At 60.1% G+C, this 12,406-nt stretch overlaps 1 protein-coding gene and 1 long non-coding RNA gene across 2 annotated transcripts in view; one reads left to right on the forward strand and one right to left on the reverse strand.

The window, feature by feature from the left end:
• NTN1 (netrin 1) overlaps nucleotides 1–11,317 on the forward strand; it is a 188,904-nt gene extending 177,587 nt beyond the window's left edge. The window contains exon 7 of the mRNA XM_027518814.1: nucleotides 7,557–11,317. Coding sequence (XP_027374615.1) covers nucleotides 7,557–7,885 — 329 coding nt within the window. The 3' untranslated portion in view covers nucleotides 7,886–11,317. The remainder of the gene's footprint in view (nucleotides 1–7,556) is intronic.
• Nucleotides 5,125–7,185, reverse strand: LOC113878021. The gene is made up of 2 exons (XR_003506886.1): nucleotides 6,642–7,185; nucleotides 5,125–6,202 (listed from the first exon to the last, which is right to left on the reverse strand). It is a non-coding gene; the product is annotated as an uncharacterized LOC113878021 (long non-coding RNA).
• Nucleotides 11,318–12,406: the final 1,089 nt, after the last annotated feature.

Consider the following 12,406-nt stretch of genomic DNA (forward strand, 5'->3'; position numbering starts at 1 on the left):
GAGGCCAGATGTGGAGCTGGGTCGGCATGAGTCAGCCTGAGGTCGCAGAATGCGGGTGACCACTGGGTTGGGCTGGGCGGGCAGCAGGCCCCAGTGACAGCTCGGCAGAAGCCCCTGAGCCCGCAGGGCGCTGCACTGACCGGGGCCTCCTGCCATGCGCTGTGGGGGCAGGAGTGGGCACAGCCCTGCCCGCTACAGCGACTCCCATCCCCACGGACAGGGCCCAGAGCCTAGGCGCCCACCTCTGCCGCCCCCACAGCTGTGGGTGCTGAGGCCTGGCGCTTCCTTTCCTCTGAACGTCCTGTTTTTAGGAAGGAGGTGTGGGTAGGGGAGGGCACCCAGTGAAAGATGTTTCTTCCCATTTCCCAGATGAGACCGAGGGTCGGTGGGGGTGGGGAAAGGTGATCTGTCCAAGGCGCCTGGGGACACCAGCCGGCTCCCTACAGGCAGGCAGCACCTGTCTTCTCCGGCTCCTCAGAGACCCGTCTCCAGGATCACAGAGCATGTCCCTCCCCATCCCCGGGCAGGGGTGGGATGGGCACCTCTCCCCAGGGGGATGGATCTCGTAAGTCTTGACGCCCCCCTTCCCTGGGGTCAGAGCCTTAGCATGAGGACCCCAGCACCATTGCTGTTCCCGGGGTCTACCCCACCTGCTGCTTTACCTGCTTGGCCCAGGCTGCGATGGGAGGGGGCGCACCCAGGGGGTACACACCCTTTGAGCAGCCTGGGTTACCCGTGGGGAGGCAGCCGAGGCCTTAAAAACAGAATAGTTTCTCAAAGGTTCCTAAGGGTCACCCCCAGAATGGGCTCCTCCCCTGGCAGAGCTCTGGTCAGGATCTGCTTTGGTCCCTGTTTCGGGCAACATGGCCCTTTCTCTGGGTGTCCTGGGAGAAGCAGGTTCCATCCTTTGAGGGTGGTTTGATTTTTAGGAGCTGAGTGAGTGTGGTGTTCACAGGGTGACAAGGGACCCAAGTCCCTGCTGGTCGCCCATCCTCCAGGACAGGGCTCTCTGCAGTGTCCTGGGTGTGGCCAGGTGGCAGCCTAGTGGGGTTTGCGAGCATGACTGTGGCAGGACTGTGGGTGGGGGGCTCTTAGGTAGGCCCCTCTGAGAAGCAGGTAGGTTTTGCAGCCGGGATGTGAGCCCTGGCGCGTGGGGACCAACTCTCATGCCTGCCTCTTCCCCCAGAGGCTGGAGCCCCAGTGATGATGGGAACTGACCTGCGGGACTTTACAGCAGACAGGCAGCATCCCCACTGTTGCCCTGTGTGTGGTGGGTGGGTTGGTTTGCTGCAGTCAACCTGGGGGGTAGGTGTGGGTGGTGGGGCATCTCCTGAGGCTGTCTGAGGCCCTGGGGGGCAGGGGGCGGGGCTCTGCCATCCTCCAGGATCACATTCTGACAGCTGTGGCGATGCTGTGATGGGGGGGTGGGGTACATTGGATCAGGAGTGGGCTGGGCTGTTACAGTTCCTTCTGATGGGGAGGGGGGCAGCCTTGGTGGGGGGAGGTACTTTCTCCCTTAGGCTGATTGCAGGAGAGACCAGTCTCCGTGATAAGAGTGCCCTGCTCGGGCAGGGCCAGTCCTGGGTCCACTGTCCTGCCTGAGCCTCTTGCAGAAGAGGGTGGCCAGTCTCTTGAGCTCGTCTCGCCTGAGGGCTGGGTGTGCCAGGCCATCCCCCTGGGTAACAGGGCCCCTAGCATCCCCAGAGTCTGGTCTTCTGAACCCAGATCTCCTGATGTCCCCTCCTCCAGGGAGCCCTGGGCAATCAGCTCATCCCAGGCCCCCTCACCCCTCTCGCTTCCCAAGAACAGAGCCTAAAAACACCGGGACCCGGCAGGTGAAACTGAGGCCACCTCTGTGTTGGTCTGAGAGAGGGGTGCACCGTAACTTCTGCTGAGGGAGGGAAGGATGGAACCTTCCCTAACCCCAAGTTGGGGGGGTCCCCATTTTATTCCAGGTCTGAGGTGGGGCCTTGGTGGGTGTGGCAGGAGGTGGCAGCCCCCGGGGTTTTTCTGACCACAGCGCACCTCCAGCCCTCCACCTGATGGGATGCAAACTGGGGGGCTGCTGTGACACCCCATCCACACCCCTTCCGCCCACCCGCCCCTGCTGCAGGTTAGCATCCCCGAGAACAAGGCTGGCCGTGCTTGGCTGCTTCTGACCTTCACAGGGTGGGGTGGGGGGGTGGTGGTGCTGCTGCTGGGAAACATGTGGTCAGAGCTGTGCTTTATGAGAGCAGCTGCAGCTCCTGACACGCTTTCCATACCGGGAGATTTATGGGGCCGCGTGGTTTTAATGGCTTCTGCGGGGCCGGTGTCCTTCCCTGCTTTGTCCTGGCTGCCGTCTTGGAGGCAGATGGGTCTCGGGCTGGCCTGGCCCATCAGGAGGGCACGCTGGGGTGGGGAAGGCCAGGGCTGACCACCCAAGCCTCCTTGGGAGGGGCAGCTGCTGGGAAGCCCCTGGGGACCCCATCTGAGCAGCCCATAAATCGAGGAGACCTCCAGGAGGCAGGAAGCCTCGGTGCAGAGGTGTCCCCAGCTGGTGGGGAGAGGAGGAGAAAGGCCTGCCCCCCTCCCCAGAGCCACAGCCCCAGGCCCCACCAGCAGGTCGTCCACCTTGGCTGGGCCGGCAGATGAACGTGCACCAACTGTGCTTGTCGCTGACCCAGTGGCCATGCTGGGTCCTAGAACCTGGCCTGGCTGGGAGCTTTGACCCCAGCCAGGCATCCCCCAGACCTGCGAGTGGGGGGGCGGCAGTCAGCCCAGTGCTGCCTCCTGCTACTGACTGTCCAAGGTGCTGGCAGTGCCCAGTCCTCAGACGGTCCGGAGCTGACCCATCCTTGGTCTCTGGGGTCAGGGCAGGAGCTGGGGACGGAGTGAGGCTTTGAAGGAACCAGGGGCTGCCTTGGGGTGCATGGTTCCCTTTGGAGGAATCTGAGCTTGAGCTCGAGGTGGGACCCCGAGCTCCACTTTTCAGCTCACCCTGGCCAGCTTCCCACTTTCCCAGCACCAGGACCCTGTGGACGTGGAGGCCCCGGGGTAGGAGAGCCAGAGGTCTGCGCCTATGCAAGGACATGTCGGGGCCTCGGGCTGAGCCAGGAATGGGCATGGGCAAGGCCCCTGGCCTGCCTCCTAGCCCGAGGCCTCATGGCTCAGACCAGCCCGATGCTGACCCCTGCCTCCCTGGGCTGGTGCTTACTGCCCTGCTCTCCCTCTCAGAGCCCCAGCCCGCCCTTGAGGGCCAGGGGCAGGCCTCTACCGAGGGACGGAGAGCCATGTGCCCGGTAGCCGGATGGCAGACTCATGGGCCAGCAGGGGAGATCGGCCCTCTTAAGCCCTGCCCTGGTGGCTGGGGTCGGCTCCTGGAGCACAAGGCCCTCCCGTGAGCCCCGGAGTTGCTGAGGGGGCCCTGTTCCAGCCTGCCTGCTGCCGCACCAGCAGAGCTCTGGGGCCCTGGGGACTTGGAGGCCAGAAGACCAGGTGCAGCCCGGCCCCTGGGACCTGGAGGCCGATTCTACTTGCTCAGGGCCCCACTCTTCCCCTGCTTGCTCTATCCTGCAGGTCCCCACTTCCGTGGTGGTGGGGGGTACCTTTTGGAGCCAGCCTCACCTGCGTCTCCTCGGGGGTTCCTCCCTACACCTGCCTGCTGACTGACTGCACAGGAGCAGAACTGTGGGACCTGTGAAGCTCACCTGCACCGTAGCCCAGCCTGGGAGTGGGCAGACACCAGCAAGTGGGGCAGGCTCCTGTTCCAGCCAGTCTGCCTTAGCCACTCCCTTAGTCAGTGCTTTAGAGTCCTGCCCCCCACCCCCAGCTCAGTGCCGGGACCCTCCCTCTTTCTTTGGGGGCGTGCGGGGGGAGGGTCTCGGCAAGCCTCTTATCACCCCAGTCTGATCTCACCATCTGCCTTTCTGAGGGTCGTCTCATCTGCCTCCTTTCTGAATAAGGGGTGGGGGATCCTCCCCGAAGCTCCTTGTTCTGGCCAGTTTAGGACATCGGCACACGGATTGTGGAGCTTAGACGTCCCAGGGGCTGAGGCTAGTTAGCCTGGAGTTAGCGTTGGGTGGGTGTAAAGGACACAGCCTTGGAGACCGTGCGCCTCAGTCAGTTCACTCACACAGTTGTGTCTGACTCTTTGTGACCCCATGGAATGCAGCACGCCAGGCTTCCCTGTCCATCACCAACTCCTGGAATTTACTCAAACTCATGTCCATTGAATCAGTGATGCCATCCAACCATCTCATTTTCTATTGTCCCCTTCTCCTCCTGCCTTCAATCTTTCCCAGCATCAGGGCTTTTCCAAGTCTAGTTTTTTCTGTGCGGCTAGGGTGGGCAAGAAGCTGCCCCTGGCCACTGCAACCCCACCTCCACCCCCAATTGGGCAGTGCCGTGGGCCCCCAGGAGATGCCGGTTGTTCCTGGCCCCCAGCCAGCAGGGCATCAGAGCTGGTGGCGGCCCCGCGCTGTCTTGAGCCCCGCACGCTCCCCGAGGGGGCCGAGTTGGTCTGCCTGAGGTCACTGTTTCAATGTGTATTTTGAGTATTTTCAGCCGTGTGTGCACCACGGGGACTTGGCCTGTGCACTGCGTGTGCAGCTCATACTTGGTGGGCTGTGTAATATGCGGAGGCGTTGCCAAGGGCAGCGGAAATGTGGACTCTTTCCAGCATAATCACATGAATCTACCACCACCCGCCCCTGCCCTGCCCCCGGCCCATCCCACCCGCTGCCAGGGTGCTGCTGGGCTGGGAGGAGGACGAGGGCCAGCGCTTCGTCCCCATCGACCTGTGTCCACCACCAGGTCCCCCTCCAGGCTGCATCCTCCGTGTTTGGCAGGCTTCCTCCAGGCTGGGGAAGCAGGCTGCCCCAGAGAGAGGGTGGGTGCAGACCAGGGAAGGTGGGGCAGGGGTCTCCAGGCCTCCTGCTGGGAAGGGCCACATCCCTGCAGGTCCAGGGAATGTTGGGCCCCGGGGGCTTGGAGGGCCAGCCCAGGGCCTGACCTTGTCCAGCCGGCTCTCTGGCCTCACAGCCCTCCCCTCCCACCTGGCCCTGAGCTGAGGCCCGGGATCCTGAGTCTCTGATTCCAATGGTTATGAGTTTGCCGGCGCTGCCAGAACAAAGTACCACTGAGGGGCTCAAACAAGAATTTGCTTTCTCCCAGCCTTGCAGGTTGGAAGTACTGGATCAAGGGGTTGTCAGGAGTGGTTACCCCCAAGGCTCTCTCCTTGGCTTGGAGGCAGTCGTCATCTTGTTCTGTCTTCATGTGGTCTTCCCTCAGTGCGTCTCTGTGTCCTCATCTTATGAGGACACCAGTCAGATTGGGTTGGGGCCCACCCTTCGAACTTCCTCTTAACTACCTCTTAAAGACCTTATCTCCAAACACTGCCACGTTCTGAGTTACTGGGGGTCAGGACTTGTGTATTAATTTACCGGCAGGGAGCGATACCCAGTTCAGCTCGTAACACCAGCAGACAGGCAAAGCCACCTTCTTTGGGGTGCCTCCGGCAGCATCCTTGTTGGGCTACCTCAGCCCACCCTGGCTGCAGGGCGGGACACTGCAACTGGACCGGGAGTCTGAGGTCCCACACAGGCAGCAGCTGCACCCTGGGGGAAGCTCATTCTGCATTCAGCTCAGTCCTGAGAGGAGGAAGCTGGGGCTCCTGGGGATGCTGGGGGCGGCTCCCCTCCTTTGCTTAGCTGAGGGGCACTCAGTTGCCACGGTGACCTCTGTCTGCACAGTCAAACACACAGAGCCCAGCCACTGCTCCAGGCTGGAGGGCTCCCCACCCCCTCCTCCGAGTTCACACTGAGTGTTGAGTCCCTTGGTGACGAAAACATGGAAACGGTTGCCATGGCAGCCATTCTTTGGAGCCCTCAGACTGGAGTGCAAAGTTCAGGATGCCCAGGAACAGCTGAAATGAAAATATGGGAAAATCCGCCACTTGCTTCGCCCCAGAAGGGTGGGATTCGATGGAGGGCCTGGCCATCCGTGCCCCTTCCCATCGTCCTGGGCCAAGTGTGGGCACAGAAGGGGTGTGGGCAGGGCCCGGGGAGTAGCCCCCTGAGACCTTGAGAGAGGCTGGCCAGCATGGGTGAGTGGGCCCAGCACCCGGAGCTAAGAGGGCAGGTGAGACTGCTCGGCCTTCCCTTGGGTGCACGTCTGCGTGGCTCCTGGAGCCACTGAGCCCACCTTGTCTCGGTGTCTTCACCTGTAGAGACAAGCCCCTTTCTCAGCAGGGTTCAGGTCTGCACAGCCGCTAGAAGCTTCAGCCTGACCAGGGGTGGAGGGGAGGGTGCCGGGTTCTGACCATGGGGATGGAGGAGGAGTGCAAGTTTCCTTTGGCTGGACATTAGTCCAGTGTAGACTTCTGCACTTAGCCCTTGGAATGGTATGTGTCCCGTGCACCCAGAATGTTCCTCAGCTAGGCCCTCTGGGGCTCTGGTGACTTGAGATAACCACCCAAAGGGCCCTGCAGTCAGAGTTGTTTGGGAAGCCCACAGCTGTGCAGGCGCACATAATTTGTAGATTAAAGGCTCTGAAAAGTCCCTCAGTAAGAAAACTTTTTGACTTTAACCCACTATTTCACCTAGTGGTTTGAACAAAATCCATCCCCCACCCTTTAAAAATGTTTTTCTCTTATAATATACCTTATATCCTGCAGAAATAGCATCTGTTGACATTCACTAGGGCATTGATTCTTAAAGTGTGTTCCTTGGATCAGCACCATCTGGGAGTTTGTCAGAAGTGTGCCTTCCTGGGCCCCACTCCACAGCTGGTGAATCGGAAATCGGGGCGAGGCCAGTGATGTGTGTGTGACAAGCCGTCCAGGGGATTCTGATGCCTGCCCTAGCTAGAGAGCCCCCATACTCGGGGAAACAGTAGCAGAGAACTGAAAGGGAAGGGAATGGCCTGGGGGCTTGGGGAGGGTCCAGAGGACACGGAGGCCTGGCAGGGATGGGAGGGGATAGTACAAGGACCCTGGACTTCAGAAAAGGTGCTGTGGCCGCCTTGGAGGGCTGTTCAGGGTGCATGGCCCCTGGGCACTGAGACCCCAGTCTGAGATTAGATCAGGAGCAAGGTTGTGTGTCTGGGGGTGTCATGAGGCTTGATGTTAGGTGGTGGGGTCTCTGGAAATGCCCAGGAGGTACTGCCCGCTTTGGTCCACCCCAGTGGCCAGCACTGTGCTCATGGAGGGCACCTGCCCAAACAGCTGGATTCTGCCCAGAATTCATGGGGTGTGGTCAGTTCCTATAGTGTCTTCCTGGACTCTGAGGGGGATTGTCCCCAAAGACAAGGCTGGGTGGCACCTTCAACACAGGCAGGAAGTAAGACTTATCCGAGCAGTGGCCTTGGCCGACGTATCAGCAGGCAGGATTCTAGGGTCAGCTTTGCCTCCACACACCATTCCCCCAGTGGGGCTCCTGCTGCAGTCACCTCCCAGCACTCGATCTCCTATTCCTTCTCCATCAAACAGGCCGCCCCATCCCGGGGCCTCTTGGCGGCAGGAGCCAGGGGGCCCAGGCGGCAGCCGAGGCCCATGCCCTGCCTGTGCTTCCTTGCAGCCGTCCAGATCCACATCCTGAAGGCAGACAAGGCGGGGGACTGGTGGAAGTTCACGGTGAACATCATCTCCGTGTACAAGCAGGGCACCAGCCGCATCCGCCGGGGTGACCAGAACCTGTGGATCCGCTCGCGGGACATCGCCTGCAAGTGCCCGAAAATCAAGCCCCTCAAGAAGTACCTGCTGCTCGGCAACGCGGAGGACTCACCCGACCAGAGCGGCATCGTGGCGGACAAGAGCAGCCTGGTGATCCAGTGGCGGGACACATGGGCGCGGCGGCTGCGCAAGTTCCAGCAGCGCGAGAAGAAGGGCAAGTGCAAGAAGGCCTAGCGCGGAGGCAGCAGCGCGCCGGCGGGCTGGGCGCGGGGGCGGCCACCGCGGCGTGGACTTGGCCCTCGGGGGCTTCCCAGCTGGGGGGAGGGTGGGGGTGGGGCCGGGGCCCTCGGCGGCCCCGCCCCCAGCCCCCTGGGCGGCCAGGCCCCGGAGAATTGAGGACCGAGACTTAGCTACCTCACGGGCTCCCTCCAGAGCAGAGATGCGTTTCCCTGGGGCGGGAGGGCGGCCGGGGCCGGCGCAGGTGGGCAGCAGCGATGGGTAGAGAAGGGCACGTGAGGAGGAGAACTGTGAACCCCCGGGCCCGCAGCCCCAAACAGAAAACCCCGTCTGGTTCTCCTGACCCTTCCTGGGGGATTGCCATAGGAACCCTGGCTGTGACAACTCGGGCTCCTGTCTGCAGCGGCCTGGGGGCACCTGGGGAGGCGGAAGTGGCCTGTCCAGCCAGCCTTCCCCGTGCCTTCTGTGGTCTCCACCTGCCCCCGCCATCCTCCTGGTGGTGGGGGGTGGGGAGGGGTTACAGTCTGTGCAGCCAGAGCAGTGAAGCCCCGTCCTGGTCCTGCCCTGGTCGGGTTGGGGGTGCGGGGGGTGGGTGGATGTGTGCTTGGCCAGGCTTCTGGACTAGGGACACGCCTGAGAAGCCCACGCCGGGTGGTCGGTCACTGCTCACGCCGGAGCTGCCTGATGGAAGGAGGCATTGCCAACGCAAAACCTCCCAGAGAGTTTCCTTTCTGGAAAGTTGGAAGCAGCCCCTTTATGACATTTTCCAGGGGGCGGGGGGAGGGGGCACTGGCTGGGCTTACGGCAGCGACACTATTTGTGTAATGACGTCAGCTCCCACAAGGCCCCTCAGCAGTGTCAACAGCTGGGAAGGGCCTGGAAGGCAGGCTGCTAAGGCAGTTGGGCCTGGCGGGGTTGGGGGGTGGGAGTGGGCTGGCTGGAGTGGGGATCTGCTCTGCTGGCTCAGGGAGGCGTGGGAGTGCCCGAGTCGCGGCTGGCAGGGCTGGAACCATTAGGGTCCCAGGTACCAGGGAAGCCTTGACCACTTCCTGCTGGGCCCTCGCTCCTGGCTCCCCAAGGAGTGGACAGAGGAGGCTTCCCGCCACCATCCTGGTATGGCCTGGGTGGCACCTTACCCCCTCCTCTCTGTTGGCCTGCTAGAGGGGTCAGGCTCCCTTTCCAAAGCTTCCGAGAGATACCGTCTCCAAGCTGGCAGCCCTAAATCAATCCAGGTCTGATGGCCTCACACAGGACCTGTGCCCAGGGGCCCCCACCCCGCTAGCCGGCACTCTGAATTCGAGGCCTGGCTCCTCTCAGTCAGGAAATTGGTTTCATCTTCCCTGCTGGAGTTTGGCTGCTCAGAAGGGTCACACCAAGTATGAAGCTCGGGCCCTCCTGGTCTGGCTTTCCTCTGCTTCCACCTGCGTCGCCACCGCCCCATTTACCGAGCACCTGCTGTGTGCCAGGCACTTTACCCCGTAACCTCACACTATCTTCATGACAGCCCCGTGAGACAGGGGTCCTCACTGGGCACTGTAACCCCGCCTCGGTTCCCTCGCAGGCTGTGGGGGGTGCTTCTGGGTGAGTCACCTGCGAGATGCTGGCCCTGGTGATGGCATCTGGCCTGGAGAACAGACGTCAGGAACTGGGGACCGGGATGGGCACAGTCACATCTTGAGAGGTGACAGCCAGGGCGGTGCGTGAGGCTGGTGTACACTCACTCCAGGTTCCAGGCAGGCAGGCCGTGGCTGGTCCTAAGGTGTAGGCAGAAAGGAACCCTGGAGGGGTTCCAGAGGTGCTCCCAGGGGCAGGGGCAGGACAGAATGGGCCTGGGGAGGCGTAACTGTGCTGCCTGACTCCAAGCCCAAGGCTGGAAGTGTAGGGCCCTCTCCACACAGTTGGCCCTCCACCACCGCTGCCCCAGTGTGGTTTGGGTGTGTTTTGTCGGCTCACAGTCCACGAGAGGCTCTGTCCTGTGTGGGTAGTCGTCCTGTTTCTGTCCACACCAGCCTGGCTTCTCTGCTTTGCCCAGGAGGGCATGGCAGCCCTGCCAGCTCCTACTCCAGGCCCAAGTCTCGGCCCCCGTTGTGAGGGGTACTTGCACTGGTGGCCTCTGCGGCCAGCAGCCCGCCAGGCAGCGATGCATCTTGCTTTAAATTCAGCCAGTCTTGCCCTCTGGCTCAGCATCCCGAGAGCAGAGCAGCCTGGCCTCTGGGGAATGTCGGGGCCACCAGTCAGCCTAGGGGGAGGGGAATTCGGGGGGGGGGGGGTCAGTCCTGGCAGGTGGCCTTCCCCACCCAGCCAGAACCCAGCCCACTGCTCCTCTGAATCCAGCCACCAATTCGGGAGGCCCCCCCCCTTGGGAAAACACCCCTCTTCTTCCCTCGCCCATCCCCCCGGGTAGAAATGGAAATAGGAATTGAGGTTCCGGTTTGTACAGTTAGGAAAGGATGTAAAATGGAACTAGATTTTGAAGAGTGTATTAACCAGAGTTGTGATATGTAGGTGTTTGAAGAAAAACATACCAGATTAGTCTTTTTTTTTTTTTTAAAGAGATTTCTAAGTTGTCCTTTTTCTTACCTGCTGGGGGGTCTGGAGCCCCTGACAGCGGGGTCCCTGCCTTTCTGACACACAGTAATGCTAAGGATTGGGGTGGAGGGAAGGAAGAAGGATGAGGGGGCTGCCCCCTGGACTCACCTGCAGCTTGGCTTCTGTCCTGAGCAAAGCAAGGTGAGAGGCAAGTCCTGGTGGTAAAGTGGGAGGGCCCCCCGCAGCCCAAGCTGGGGGCGCTGGGAGCTGCCCCAAGGTCTCTGGTACTCACCTAGCACTCTGCCCCCAGAGTAACCGCAGGAAATGGGTACAGCCTGTCTTGGGTTAACCCCAGGCTGGAGACTGAAATCAAGGAGAGACCCCTCGGGGTCAGGAGATGGTCCCTTTAGGCAACTGAAAAATGTTTGGGTCTCACTGCTCAAAGGAAGACTGGAGAGTGGATGAACTAAACCCATGGATGGGGTTACTGGGCCACGGTTCATGGCCATAGCCAAGTCGTACCCTAAGGGTATTGAAGTGTGTACTTGTAGGGCCTCGCCCCTGTCAGAATCAAGCCAGTCCTGCTCCCTGTGTCACTGAACGTGGCTCCACCTCCCCACGCCCCCCTGCGTTCTGGAGTTCTGTTCACTCAGAATTGTAAATGTTTAGTTGTGACCATGACATATTGTTTGGGTCAGTGTTCCTTTCCAATGCATACTAATATATTATGGTTATTATATATGAATATATTTAATGACATGGAAAAAGTTGTGGATTTTTTAAGTTTTTTCTTTTTTTTTTTGGTTAGAGTTGTAATGGACCCAGATGGAACTTGTAACGTGGGCCCCACATGATAGAACTAAATTCAGATATCAATTAAATAAACTCTTGTACACTGTTCTCTGTCTCCCAGTCTTTATTGGTGGTCTGATCTAGGGGTGGTCAGCCTGCTGGGTGAGAGGCTGGCGAGTCTTCAGGCCATTTAAGGAATATGGCTTCTGGTCTAAGAGCTCCCAGCAAGACAAACCTGAGACCAAGGCCCCGTGATGCTCTAGAGCGACAGTGCCCAAACTTTCTGGCACCAGGGACCGGTTTCAGGGAAGACGGTTTCTCTACGGGCTGGGGAGACGGTGGATGGTTTCAGGGTGACTCAAGTGCATTATATCTATTGTGCACTTTATTATTACATCAGCTCCACCTCAGGTCATCAGGCATTAGATCCTGGAGACTGGGGGCCCCGGGGATAAGCCAGAGCCTACCTTTGCTCTTCCCCATCTGACTCAGAACTGGCAAGTGGAGTTACTGCCCTTCATGTAACCAGTTTCTTCTATTTGAGTAGAGGGGAGACTCGCCGGCAAAGACAGCAGGGTCAGTGACACTGGAGAATGTTCTCAAGCCGTCGTGTCGCTAACGCTTCGTGAGGTGCAGGGATGGGGCCGGGGCCAGCACCACCAGGAGCTGAGCTCACTGGGTTTCTGGGAGGCTATATTTAAACTTCCAAATGGTTGCGATTTCTCTATTAAACAAACAATTCAGTCATTAGGAACATGTTGTGTTGCCATGCAAAGTGGAACCGATCGTCACCAGGAAGCTGTAATTTCTGCACCCAGCTGTTCTGAAGACAAGTCTCAACGACACAGACTCATCCTTCCCCTGTATGGCACGGAAGGCCCTTCCCCCTGCATGATCAGGCTGGGAGGCCATGAGCTGCTGCTCAGGAAGGACTAAGGGCTTCCCAGGGTGCACCAGTGATAAAGAACCTCCTGCCAATGCAGGAGACATATGAGACACGGGTTCAATCCCTGGGTTGGGACTATTCCCTGGAGAAGAGCATGGCAACCCACTCCAGTACTCTTGACTGGAGAAGCCCATGGACAGAGCCCGGAAGGCTGCAGTCCATGGGGTCTGAAGCAACTTAGCACACACGCAGGAAGGAATAAGGCCCGTCCTGCCTCCTCAAGGGCTGTGGACATGGGAGCTGTGCTCTCA

This window comes from Bos indicus x Bos taurus, chromosome 19, assembly GCF_003369695.1.
Source record: "Bos indicus x Bos taurus breed Angus x Brahman F1 hybrid chromosome 19, Bos_hybrid_MaternalHap_v2.0, whole genome shotgun sequence".
NCBI classification, from domain to species: domain Eukaryota; kingdom Metazoa; phylum Chordata; class Mammalia; order Artiodactyla; family Bovidae; genus Bos; species Bos indicus x Bos taurus.